The sequence below is a fragment of the Ascidiella aspersa genome, chromosome 7 (genome assembly GCF_963924565.1).
Source record: "Ascidiella aspersa chromosome 7, kaAscAspe10.2, whole genome shotgun sequence".
Classification (NCBI taxonomy): domain Eukaryota; kingdom Metazoa; phylum Chordata; class Ascidiacea; order Phlebobranchia; family Ascidiidae; genus Ascidiella; species Ascidiella aspersa.
The window spans coordinates 6031606-6045392 of record NC_139453.1 but is presented as its reverse complement, the minus strand read 5'-3'; the positions used below and the strand labels follow the sequence as shown (position 1 = coordinate 6045392).

Sequence of the window (13787 nt, the reverse complement as noted above, 5' to 3'; positions counted from 1 at the left end):
TGTAGTATAGACCCCCCTTCGAAATTAAGTTATGCGAATGTAGAGGATGCAACAGGTTGTTGGCTATATTTATTTCTCGACCCCCTGTGAGCCTATGTAGCTTGGCGGTCCCGGAATGACTGAGGTCGTGAGTTCGAACCTCCGTACAACCCAGTTTCGCTAACCTACCTAAAAATCCATGCACGATCGACTGAATTCAGTTTTTTTTTCTGAAGGCACCCGGTTAGAAATTGCTCCAAACTTAAATTAAAAAATTAATTTTTATGGCCGCCTGACCTAGTCTACATTGTATACTATGGTTTATCTTTACCGCTTTTACAGATCTTTAACTACTTTTTGATTCCGGAAGTACTGAAAAACGCAAAACAATGACGATAAAGCTGTTAATGCTAATCTGCCTGCTAAGTGGCTTCCAGTTATCAATTGCAACTTTCAAAGGTTGGAACACATATTATAACTCTGTCACAGCCCTTTTAACTTAAAAATTAGTGGCTAGCGTTTTTTATTTATTGTTGACTTACCCCGTAATCAGGGGCGTCCGCAGAAATTTTCCAGGGGGGGGCAATCAGGGGAAAATCAAAAAAGGGGGTCCTGAATTTTCAACTTGAGGAATTCCCCTACTTTTCGTCTGACTTAATGAATAATGACGTCATAAAACAGTGACAGTATGACGTCATAGAATGGTGATTGCAGGACGTGATAAACAAACTAATCAGAAACAGCCAAATACGTCCAGCAAAAGCGACCACGTGCGTCGTCAACAATCCTGTCAGGCGCCAGCTGCGAAACACGGTAACTTCAGGCAAAAAAAAACAAACTGTAGAATACACACTTGCTAATCAATCAACCTAAACAAATAACGAAAAAGAACAACTTCCAGCGTTTACGGTCGACCAAACAAAAGACGAAAAACGGCGTTTTGCGCTCGATTTTGGTTTCGCATTAGATTAAGATGCGTGACCCAATTACTTTAAAAGCACGCCGCTTCGAACAGTTTTTTAAAACATGACAAAAACGAAAAAAACGATAATATCACTTACAAAAAGAGGGTAAGAACTCCCGCCCCCTGGATAAGCCCCTGGGGGCAATGGAAAATGTATAATATTTTTAACCTTCATATACATATTACACTTATAAATAGTACTAATAATCGCATTTTGAAATTCCACGGGGGGCAAGTGCCCCCCCCTTGCCCCCCCGTGCGGGCGCCCATGCCCGTAAAGTGCCCGTAAATTGATCTGAAGTATTTATGATAGGTATGCATACCTATCATAAATACAGTGTTTTTTAAGGTGTTTTTTCCCAAATTTCTCCAGCGATTTCCCAAATTTTGGACTTGCAACATTTTGGTATTTAAATGAAACACTTGCGGTCTCTTAAAACTACTTAGCGGTCACCCAAACCAAACCTTAAAAAAAACCCTGGGTATGCTAATGCATAGGGATGTCCAATAGATTTTATTACAGTTAAAATCTAGGTGCAGCAAATATTCCAACTAATGAGCAAACCTTTTTTCTTCGACAGTCAAGGATAACCGTCCACGGCCAATTTTTTTCCAATTAAAGCGTTTTTATAATACTTTAAATAAGTTGGATCAATTACATTAATTCAGTCCAATAACAATTACAATTACTCCCTTAAATGCCTCAATTACATTACAATTTTTACAATTACATAAAAACTGTAATTAATTGCATCAATAACAATTTTCGGCATTGAAACTACAATTTTCTCAATATCAATTGAGCCAAAATTTTAGCAAACTACAATTACAATTAGAATTAGAATTACACAGAATGAAAATGCCTCAATTACATTACAATTACAGTTACATTAAACCCTGTAAAAAACTACAATTACAAATTACAATTGATCCTACTTTGGTTAAAACAAGTCGTTTTTTGCAGCAAACTGTGGCACCGAGTTCTCGAAATTGCGTCACTCCATCACAACGTTTCTGTGTCCGCCCGGGTGCGCCGGGGAGGCCCCTAACCTGTGCGGAAGTCGGGAATACGCCAGTGGAGCCATTTGCGTCGCTGCAGTTCACGACCAAGTGATCGATACCGGTAAGAAGACTTTAACACCTACGCCAGATCAGTGCTACTAAATGTGGGAATATTAAGCGTGCTATATAATAGTTATTATCAGTGTTGTAAACAAGTCATTTTGAAAAGAAATAAGTCCCAGTTAGTCAATTTGTTAAACAACTCAAGTCCAAATGACGTCATTGTTAGCGCAAGTCAATTCCAAGTCAGGCCCCCCCCCAAAAAAAAAAAAAATAAAACGCTAAAGTATAAATACAATTGGTAAACTCGTCCAATAATGAAAACAACAAAAAAGTTAGCAAATATTATACGTGCACAAATTGAGACAAATAACCCAATTTAATAAAAAAAATGCTTAATGACAACACTTTATTAAAAAGTAATTTGTCTGAAAGACTTAAGTCAAGTAGAGTAATTTGAAAACAGTGACTTTTGTGCAATAAAGTCAAGTATTCATTACAACACTGGTTGTTATTATACAGTTTTTCTTGTGAATATTCAGGTGAATAGCCGAACTCTACAAATAGATTTTTTATTAAAAACAACGTAGCACTGAATATGTGATCGTGGAAACCACCTTGACCCTAGCAAGATAAATGTCGACCTTAATTTTTGATCTGTAACAGCAGAATAATCTAACAAAGCTAAAAATTCTGAATTGCTAGCTTTGCTAGAGTATTCTGCTGTTATTGAAAATAGTTTGGTCTTTACAGACCTACGTCACCTCAAATTTGTGTTATTGAAATACCATAAAAAACAAACTTGTTTTTTAGCTTCAGGGGGCGTCGTGACCGTTTTCAAACTCACAGGACACAAAACAAAATTCGAGGGCTCTTTTAGAAACGGAATTCAAAGCAAAAGCTGTGCAAGCAGTGAAGTCAGCTATTCCTTCCACAGTAAGTACAAGCATTATGGTTGTAGGAGGCTTTTACTCTTGGTTCAGTCAACACACAATTTTACATAAAAATGTGGCATCTGTTGCCATCTTGAAACGCCTTATAAAAAGACTCGGACAACTAGATAATTTTAGTTTTTCTATTCCAGTGGTTCCCAAGCTTTTTTATTCCGTGGCCCAATTTTTTTTGTAAAACAGTTTGTGGCACACTGCCGTGCTAATTGTGTCGAGAATAAAACACACAGGTCGTGATATTTTGCCTTTACGATTTCACAAATAGTCAATAATATGGAAATGGCCTCATTCCTATATGTTTTTTAAAAGGCTAACAATTATTTTAGAAAAACCAAACATATTTAGCTGCAATATTTTTAAATAGCTTCATGGCCCACTATGGCCCTCTCCTGGGCCATGGCCCACTGTGAACCACTGTCCTATTCAATGAATTAGAGCAAAATATGGCTATTTTCAATCCTAATCGAATTTGTGAATTGCTTGTGCGTTCTAATTCTAGTTAAAATCTAATTCGGATTTTACGAAAAATGCTACTTTGTCCAACGGCATTTTTAGTCTCTCAGTCAAACAAAGAATTTGAATTCAAACTCTTTGGTTAGAACGACTTATATGTAAGTTATACAGTGTGAAAAGCACTATTATGGTAAAAGGCATAAAAATTAACACACACCTATTGATCATTCACATTCTTCTTAAAATAATTTGCGATTTAAATTAAATTGGTTGTGAATAATCAAATGTAATTCTAGTTGAAATTCGTTTTTGTTTTAATTTCGGTAATCTTATTGGTAATCTTATTTGGAAACTCAAAAATGATTTAATTTTAATTCTAATCTAATTTTATAAAGCTAAAACAAATCTAGTTGTCCAAGTCTGCTTATAAAACACCATTTTAAGTGCTATAAGAGGTTGTATTTTAGCCTTTTAACCTCAATAGCAGCGGACTGTTTGTCTTAGTTCACATATCTAGTAGAAATTTTATTATTAAGAACCACCGCAATTCTATCGAATCATTAGATGCTAACGCCGTTGGCGATTGTGCTTTAGCAAGCTCAGTCCATCGTGCAATGCATCAAAAAGTCGCTTGTGGTTTTAGCAACGTTGTGCCTGAAAGTCTGTTTGGCTTTCCGCCTGAACTTGTTCTAATCGTGAAATTAGTTTCGCCCACAAGTGAACTAGACTTATTGTGCAGAGTAGGAACTACTGCCATTTATGGGTGTAGATGAAATTGTCTTTCCGCTCATAGAAATCTTGCGTCACACATTCATAAATTAGGACCAGATTAAATAATGATACGGTGGACAAAAAAAAATAAAAAAATAAAAAAAAGAAATAAAAAATTGCGAAAATAAAATTTATTATTACCTTTACAGACGTCACTCAAATTGGAAGCTACGACTAACCCGCAACATAAAGAATTGTGTCGTGTATTAAGGTCTATATGAACCCTTGATAAATGGTTCTTAATCGCCAAATAAAAATAATAACCCACAAATAGTTAATATCACATTCTTGAAAGGGGTTGCCATAGTAAACACTATTAACAGTATTAATAAATGCTATCTTTGAACGCCAGATACAAAGTATCAGTCTCCAACTGTTTAAATCTTATTGATTGCAGGTCATAAGTAATTGAGTATAGGCTACACGTTTTTTTAAAAAAGACGGAAATTCAATGTAATCAGATCTACTTAGGGGATAATCACTGACCTTGACAAAGTCACCTTAGACTTGTTACGTTAACCTTCACTTTTACACACAAAAAATACAGGATTTATTAATAATGGTTTTACAATCGAGTTGTTTTAACAAGCACTTTCCACTTCGGACCATAATGTTGGAGGTTGTAGTAAGACGTAGTAGGAATAAGCCCATTCAGAAGTAGGTAGCCTAGCATTTTGAACGTTTCGAATAGTTGAAAATGAATAAATAGATATTCAAACGTTTAAAATGATACCTACAAAAAGAAAATAAAAGCACTGAAAAAATAAAGAGTTATTCGAAACGTTACCGCCAATCATGATTTGATATGAAACGTTCAAAATGTCACACTCCTGTCTGGGCTTTGATATTTGACTTTCAACTCCGTTTTGTGTTTTCAAGTGCGTTGTCACGTCAACGGAAACGCCAACTATGACGTCAACACCGTCTGGTGCCCGGAAGGATGTCGTCACGATGACGTCACAGGAAGCGGTATCTATGACGTCACGTCTTCGGTTTGCGCGGCCGCGATACACGCCGGGGTGATAAGTGGTGAGTCGAGTTATATTTTGTTTTTCACTTTGAGGTCGTGCTATGAACATTCTAGAAAACCTGGTCAACGCTCTCTTCTTAATTTAATAAATAGCCAGACAAATGACGATTTTTTTACCTATAGAAGCCTGGTACGAAAGCCTGTAGTTCACATAAAATAAGGACTGTTTAAAAACTCTTACTTCCTTTCATTTTTGAGTCAATAATACAGGACTGCAGCTCTCCTTCCAATTCGTTTATATTTTATTTGTGTTTTAGGGATGTAGAGTATACGTTTAACTACGCCAAAGACTTAGACTAGAAATTTCCGATACGTAGACTAATATTTTATTCCGATAACTGTATATTTGAAACTAATAGTGTCGCGATCCAACGTAATTATTATGCACAAGCAAAAATTATTTGAGTTTTTTTTGGGTTAGTTGCCCAAAATTTGCTTTAGCTGAAGAAAATAAAGATAAGTAAAGTTATTTCAAGGAAGAATCGCTGCATTGGCAAATCCCCGAGTGTATTTCACCGACCCCATTATCGGAAAACCATAACTTTAGAGCTTGATTTATCTAATATTGAAAAATACCTATGTTCTAGTTCGGTGGTGTTCAAATGGCGGATCTCGATCCGGTTCCGGATCTTTTCAACTTGTTGTGTGGATCGTCCAATGTAAAAAAAAACAAAAACACTTTTCTATGTAGCTTGACTTTTCTTGCTAATTGTTTGACCTGTCTAAATACTGTCTTACATGTTCACAATTCGTATTTAGTGGATCATTATGTTGTCAGGTTTGGGTGTGGTGGATCATGGCAGAAATCATTTGAACACCCCTGTTCTAGTTAATAATTTTTCTTTTGTTGGCAGACCAAGGGGGTTCGGTATACTTCTACAAGACTTACGTGCCAGTCCGACACAGGAGCAGCATTGCCAACGGAGTGAAGACTCTCCCGAAATCGTCAATCTCTAAAGTTTCGTTTGCCTTTAAACGTAAATTTTTAATATTTTACAGTATTAGAAACAAGTCGTTTTAAAATGACTTAAGTCACAGTCAAGTCGTGTAAAATAACTTAAGTCCAAAGCAAGTCTTTTTGAATAAATAACAAGTCAAGTCCCAGTCAAGTCATAATTAGAACAAGGCAATTCTAAGTCAAGTCTTTGTAATCCAAAATTAAATTTTTAACTATTAAAATAGGTAAACTCGTCAGATTATGAGCAATAACTCAACTAAAAAATAAGAAAAATGCAACATTTAGCAAGTAAATTGTTATGTGCAAAAATAAAACAATAAAACCAATTTAGTTAAAAAAAACACTTAAAAAAACATTTTATTTCAACCCAAGTCGTTTGTTCAAAAGACTTGAATCAAGTCAAGTCATTTTTCTCAGTTTTCATCTCGCATCTATGTTTAGCGTTGGACGAGTGCAAGATTTCAAATCTTTGCCAAAACAGCGGAACTTGTGTTGATCTTCAGGCTGGGTTTACTTGCGAATGTTCGAGAGAGTTTACGGGAAGCAGATGCGAAAAAGGTTGGAAAGTAGTTGGGAATGTTGCTACTTCATTTTGCAATAACTTAGTTGCCAACAACGCTGAGAAATCGGCGTGTCGATGTTAGGTTAGCAACAGTGGTGAAAGTATAAGCCGGAAAGTTGTTCTGGTAGAAGAAAAAGCCGAAACATTTTTTTTCCGGTAAATTAGTTTTTGCAGTAACGCCGTACCTGTAAATATACTTCTTTTCACTAATCAACGCCCTCTTTTACCAGGCTATGACGCCATCTGATGTTCAATGTATTTAAAATAATATTTAAGTTGCATATTTGTGCCCTACATCAAACGATAACCTCAAGTTTTCTAAGATTACTTTTCTAGACGTCGCGTTATGACGTCAATTTGTAACGTCATTATCTAAAAAATTTAAATGTGTTTCGGCAAGAATTCTTTTTTTTTAAGAAAGTTATTTTACTAATCCTGGTTAACAATAATTATTCTTGGACCAAATACTATTTTAAGGTCTTAGCCTAAGTGCATGGACTTTGAGCCTCTAAAGTCTAAAAGACATGACGGTCGTGGATAACTTAAATAAGTCAAAATCACAATCCGTAGGCCAATAGTTTATTTTTGTGTGTTAAGACTTCTGTCATGCACAGTATTGCTTTACTCCTATAGAACAAAGTTAATGGTGTAATGCAGATATAAATGAATGTTCGACTGTTCCTAACGTTTGCCAAAATGGTGGATCCTGTTCCAACCAACAGGGAAGTTACAAGTGCTTGTGTCTTTCTGGATTCTCGGGAAAGAAATGTGAAATAGGTTTGTACCTTGACACTCGAAAGGTTCTAATATTATGAAATATTAAAATACTTCTTTTCATGGCTTGAAAATGTTGACTTTAGAAAAATTAGACATTTAAATTCGAATTAGAAATTCAAATAAAGAATCGTTTTGTAGTACCTAAACTACGTAAAAATATTAGTTTTAAAAAATATATACTTACAATCGCGTCACACACTGTTTGTTATGTGTAAAATATCTTGTCTTGGGTACACCATGCACGGACCTGTAATGTAGCTTGATAATAAATTTCAAAGCCAAAACGGTCGAGTAGATTGACATCATCTTGGTAATTAAGACGTTTCAATACGAGCTTGTATCATATTCAGTTAATGTGACCGAGAAGCAATTCAAGCATCACTCATAAGAGATGGGACGCATATCTTGTTCTTTATAAATAATATTGTAACATCCTTTATTTCGTTGCAGATATTAATGAATGTTCCGTTTCAAATATTTGCCAAAATGGCGGAAAGTGCTCGAATTATTTTGGAAGCTACAAATGCACATGTTCAAGTGGATTTACTGGGAAAAATTGTCAAACTGGTTAGCATGTGACATCAGGCGATTTAACTTATGTCAGCATGTTAAATAGTTTTACTAATAAGTCATTGTTCATGATTTCACATATGCAGAAATTTTTAAATTAAAAACTCCAAAGACTGGACAATAATGCTAGGTGTTTAATAGGCCTGTCATTTTTACCGGAATAATTAAAAAAACGACTTACCTATTTATTTATGTATAGTTAAAAAAGAACAAAATATTTTCTACTTTTTTTCTAGCACAAAAATAAAATATTACGTCACTTTGTATTTTAGATATAGACGAATGTCTTCAAACAGGCATTTGTCGAAATGGTGGAGTATGTTCGAATGTTGCTGGAAGTTATACATGTTTTTGTCTTAGGGAATTTACAGGAAAAAATTGCGAAAATGGTAAGAAACATCACGAAAAGAAAAAAAAATATCTATATTAGGATGTCCGATAATATCGCATCGGAGCCGATACTCGATGCCAAGTGGTAGTATCGGTACTCGTCCGATAATATCGGATCGGAGCCGATACTCGATGCCAAGTGGTAGTATCGGTACTCGCCGGGTATCGGGATTCGAATAAAATATATCAAGTATCGCACATCCTCAATCTATAGTCAGCAACATATTCAAAATTTCGCTGTAGATGTCAATGAATGTTCTTCACCGAATTTTTGTCGAAATGGTGGAAAATGTTCCAATCAAGTCGGAGGTTTCAAATGCTCTTGTGCCCCTGGATTTAATGGAAGAAATTGTGAACAAGGTTAGAATCTCGATTTTAGATTTTCTTCGTTGAAATTAATGTTGCTGACAGTGTCTTGACATTTATTTTCGTCTTTAGACGTTAACGAATGCCTTTCCCCAAGTTTATGCCAAAATGGTGGTTCGTGTTCCAATTTATTTGGAGGCTTTAGTTGTGCTTGTACAGCTGCTTTCACTGGGAAAAATTGTGAAACAGGTAAAATGTAATTCCAAAGCTAAAAAAAAACTAAAATAGCCTATGCGTTGTCGTGTTTACTAAGGGTAAATTGGTGTTGATTTTATGTCAAAGAGTTTGTACATTTTTAACTTTTTTAACGATTTCAATTTTAGTTTGGCTCATACTTTTCCATTTTGTGTTAATATACCCAGTAATTATTATCCTTTCACTTCTTTGAAGCGACGAATAAATGCCTACACGCTAATATTTATCGGAATAAAAAAAACAGTATCGGAATAAAAATCAAGTATGGCACATCAATAATGTGCATAACAAGCAACATGTTCAAATTTTCGCTGTAGATGTTAATGAATGTTCTTCACCGAATTTTTGTCGAAATGGTGGAAAATGTTCCAATCAAGTCGGAGGTTTCAAATGCTCTTGTTCCCCTGGATTTAATGGAAGAAATTGTGAACAAGGTTAGAATCTCGATTTTAGATTTTCTTCGTTGAAATTAATGTTGCTGACAGTGTCTTGACATTTATGTTCGTCTTTAGACGTTAACGAATGCCTTTCCCCAAGTTTGTGCCAAAATAGTGGTTCGTGTTCCAATTTAATAGGAAGCTTCAGCTGTGCTTGTACCGCCGGGTTTACTGGGAAAAATTGTGAAACAGGTAAAATATATTTCCAAGGTTAAAAAAACCTAAAATAACCTATGCGTTGTCGTGTTTACTAAGGGTAAATTGCTGTTGATTTTATGTCAAAGAGATTGGACCTTTTTCTAAGAATGGTTTTGGTTAACTTTTTTAACGTTTGCAATTTTAGTTTGGCTCATACTTTTTCATTTTGTGTTAATATACCCAGTAATTTTTACCTTTCACTTCTTTAAAGCAACGAATAATTGCCTACCCGATAATATTTGCCAAAACGGCGGAAAAAATTAATTATAGTGTAAATTGTTGTATGTACAAAATGGCTTTTTGTAGTTTAAAAACAACAAAATTAATTTTAAATATAGCCTATTTCTAAAAAAAACTAAAATAACCTTCTATTTTAGAGTGCTAAATGTAAGCACTATTACGAATATTACAACATCATATCTTGCCTTTTTTGCAGATATTAATGAATGTTCCGTTTCAAATGTTTGCCAAAATGGCGGAAAGTGCTCGAATTATTTTGGAAGCTACAAATGCACATGTTCAAGTGGATTTACTGGGAAAAATTGTGAAACTGGTTAGCAAGTGACATTAAGCGAGTCTTATGTGACTTAGGCAGCATGTTAAATAGTTTTACTAAGCTGTCATTGTTTATTATTGCGCATATGCAGAAATTGTTAAATAAAAAATCCAAGGCTGGACAATATTGCTTGGTGCCTGAGTATTATTTTTACCAGTATAAATAAAAAACGATTTACCTATTTTTTGTGTATATTTTAAAAAGAACGAACGATTTCTTGTTCTTTTTCTAGCATAAAATAAAATATTACGTCACTTTGTATTTTAGATATAGACGAATGTCTTCAAACAGGCATTTGTCGAAATGGTGGAGTATGTTCGAATGTTGCTGGAAGTTATACATGTTTTTGTCTTAGGGAATTTACAGGAAAAAATTGCGAAAATGGTAAGAAACATCACGAAAAGAAAAAAATAAAATATCTATATTAGGATGTCCGATAATATCGGATCGGAGCCGATACCTGATGCCAAGTGGTAGTATCGGTACTCGTCCGATAATATCGGATCGGAGCCGATACTCGATGCCAAGTGGTAGTGTATTTTTGTCAAAAATGCCGGGTATCGGCATTCGAATAAAATATATCAAGTATCGCACATCCTCAATCTGTATAGTCAGCAACATGTTCAAATTTTCGCTGTAGATGTCAATGAATGTTCTTCACCGAATTTTTGTCGAAACGGTGGAAAGTGTTCCAATCAAGTCGGAGGTTTCAAATGCTCTTGTGCCTCTGGATTTAATGGAAGAAATTGTGAACAAGGTTAGAATCTCGATTTTAGATTTTCTTCGTTGAAATTAATGTTGCTGACAGTGTCTTGACATTTATTTTCGTCTTTAGACGTTAACGAATGCCTTTCCCCAAGTTTATGCCAAAATGGTGGTTCGTGTTCCAATTTATTTGGAGGCTTTAGTTGTGCTTGTACAGCTGCTTTCACTGGGAAATATTGTGAAACAGGTAAAATATATTTACAAGGTTAAAAAAACCTAAAATAACCTATGCGTTGTCGTGTTTACTAAGGGTAAATTGCGGTTGATTTTATGTCAAAAAGTTTGTACATTTTTCTAAGAATGGTTTCGTTTAACTTATTTAACGTTTGCAATTTTAGTTTGGCTCATACTTTTTCATTTTGTGTTAATATACCCAGTAAATTTTATCCTTTCACTTCTTCATTGCAGCAAAGATATGCCTGTCCGCTAACATTTGCAAAAACGGCGGAACATGTTTAAATGCAATGGGTACCTGTGTATGTGCTCCTGGATACACGGGGAAGAATTGTGAAGATGGTAGCTTTGATTAAAAACTATTTTTTGTGATAAAACTCAACCTGAAAGTATTATTTTTAAAGCTTCAAACTTCGTCGTTTTTCAACAAGATAAAATAATTGTAACTATGAATTGGTGAAATCCAAAACCGAGGACTTGAACTAAAATCGAGTAAATTATCGTTTATTACTTTATCGAATTGTTTTGCTAGCCTACACTCTACGATCTTCGTATAATTAAGATAAATAAAAACAACCCAATTTTATAACAGATTGCCAAATCATTTGTCTAAAAGACTTCGGTTATTTAAAAACAGCACTTAAGTCAGGTCATTGCTTTGGTCAAGTCATTGATTTAATCAAGTGATTGATTCAAGTTATTACAACACTGCAACTTACCCACCTCAAAAGGCAAATCCATTTTCTCTACATTAACAGTCACTGAGCCGATTTGCGCGTCTGGATCGAAGTGGACCAAGTACTACGACCGTGACAACCCGTCCGGCTACTGCGACTGCGAGGACCTGACGTCTTTGCGAACGTTTTCCGGGGGCAAGATCTGCGCCAGCCCAAGTGCGATAGACGCCAGGGTGGTGGGCACCAAGCAGGACTACAGACTGACCGGTCAAGCGGTCAGGAGCTCGCCTTCAAAGGGAATTTCCTGTGTGAACGTGGACAATAATACGCCGTGCAAAGACTACGAAGTTCGCTTTTGTTGCGGTGAGTGATTTTGTCAGGTGTTCATGTCTGGGATTTGGGACTCGGGACCCGGTAGAGTCGGTTAATTTTGCTGCAGTCGGTCTCCTTGCTTTCAGTTAAGATCCGTTTTTTTAGTTTTTAATATATTGGGCCTCTGAGTAACACGTCCGTCGCCAACTTAAGAAAAAGTGTTATTAGGAAATGCAACCTTTTAAAATTACTTTTGAACTAAACAAAAACTTTGTATCCACAAACAAACACCAAAACTACCAGGCTATTTGCTAGTTTTTATCTCAATTTTATAATAAAATGGTAAATGCAACACTTAATTTCAACTCAAGTCATTCGACTCAATGAAATAAGGCAAAGTCAGGTCATTTGAAACCAGTGACTTACGTGCACTGCTGAAAATGTTTAATCAATGTGTTTTTACGTAAAATGTTCAAGGTGTTGAGTTTGCATATCAAATAAAACAATCTACTAAAATTAAAAACAAGATGTTATTTCAGGCAATACCGCGCGCTAGTATGTACACGAATGACCAAGTTTTACGCATCACACTAAAGCGACTCGAAGATTGGTCCTCGATATATTGCAGCACATGCAACCAAAAAAGGTTACGGACAAATTTCATTCCGATTTTGCGTTTTACAAGAAACCATGTAATTCTATATTCTTTTTCACTTATTTTATCGCTGTTTTTGTTCTTATGGATTCATTCGTTCATTTTGCATTCAAAATGTGGCTAGATTTAACTTTTAGCTAGAATTTGTTGCAAATGATCTGTTCTGGCTTGGTTTTGTAAAACAACCAAACTAATTCAAATGTATATTTCTCTCCGTACGTTATCAGCACAACGAATAAAAGACGATATACTGAAGGTTTAAATGACACCAAAATTATGGGTAGTACAGTTAAAAGGAAACGGTTGGATACAAAACAGTACGTAAAAAAAACGTGTTGGTATAAGGGACTTTATAAAGGAAGGACAACTTGTTGACTATTCCAAAGACCCATTTTAATAACGTAAAAAACGCATGGGTTTATGACTGTAGGAATGTCTGATAATATCGGATCGGAGCCGACACCCGATGCCAAGAGGTAGTATCGATACTCGTCCGATAATATCGGATCGGAGCCGATACCCGATGCCAAGAGGTAGTATCGATACTCGTCCGATAATATCGGATCGTAGCCGATACCCGATGCCAAGAGGTAGTATCGATACTCGTCCGATAATATCGGATCGGAGCCGATACCCGATGCCAAGAGGTAGTATCGATACTCGTCCGATAATATCGGATCGTAGCCGATACCCGATGCCAAGAGGTAGTATCGATACTCGTCCGATAATATCGGATCGGAGCCGATACCCGATGCCAAGAGGTAGTATCGATACTCGTCCGATAATATCGGATCGTAGCCGATACCCGATGCCAAGAGGTAGTATCGATACTCGTCCGATAATATCGGATCGTAGCCGATACCCGATGCCAAGAGGTAGTATCGATACTCGTCCGATACTAGACTGGTATCGATGCCCATCCGATACTAAATTAACAGAGCAGTTTAAACCATGATCTGCAACCCAATACGGCGTTTGTTCGAGTA

At 35.8% G+C, this 13787-nt stretch overlaps 2 protein-coding genes across 2 annotated transcripts; both read left to right on the top strand.

Moving 5' to 3' along the window:
* Positions 1 to 322: 322 nt before the first annotated feature.
* On the top strand, positions 323 to 6976 carry LOC146137426 (cysteine-rich secretory protein LCCL domain-containing 1-like). Its single transcript, XM_083394329.1, has 7 exons — positions 323 to 438; positions 1908 to 2066; positions 2819 to 2941; positions 5059 to 5208; positions 6064 to 6186; positions 6609 to 6725; positions 6960 to 6976. Exons 1-7 carry the CDS (start codon positions 369 to 371, stop codon positions 6974 to 6976), a joined length of 759 nt encoding a protein of 252 aa, XP_083250455.1. The 5' UTR covers positions 323 to 368.
* A 449-nt stretch (positions 6977 to 7425) lies between these two features.
* LOC146137425 (uncharacterized) lies at positions 7426 to 12205 on the top strand. The gene is made up of 12 exons (XM_083394328.1): positions 7426 to 7462; positions 7957 to 8073; positions 8349 to 8465; positions 8710 to 8826; positions 8905 to 9021; positions 9540 to 9656; positions 10099 to 10215; positions 10486 to 10602; positions 10859 to 10975; positions 11054 to 11170; positions 11392 to 11499; positions 11916 to 12205. Exons 1-12 carry the CDS (start codon positions 7426 to 7428, stop codon positions 12203 to 12205), a joined length of 1488 nt encoding a protein of 495 aa, XP_083250454.1.
* Positions 12206 to 13787: the final 1582 nt, after the last annotated feature.

Coding starts and splice junctions, on each gene's coding strand:
- LOC146137426 (XM_083394329.1), top strand. CDS start 369: ATGACGATAAAGCTGTTAATGCTAATCTGCCTGCTAAGTGGCTTCCAG. Junction 2,067..2,818: donor CGACCAAGTGATCGATACCG/GTAAGAAGACTT, acceptor CTTGTTTTTTAG/CTTCAGGGGGCGTCGTGACC. Junction 6,187..6,608: donor AGTTTCGTTTGCCTTTAAAC/GTAAATTTTTAA, acceptor ATCTATGTTTAG/CGTTGGACGAGTGCAAGATT.
- LOC146137425 (XM_083394328.1), top strand. CDS start 7,426: ATGGTGGATCCTGTTCCAACCAACAGGGAAGTTACAA. Junction 8,466..8,709: donor AGGAAAAAATTGCGAAAATG/GTAAGAAACATC, acceptor ATTTCGCTGTAG/ATGTCAATGAATGTTCTTCA. Junction 11,171..11,391: donor TGGGAAATATTGTGAAACAG/GTAAAATATATT, acceptor TCTTCATTGCAG/CAAAGATATGCCTGTCCGCT.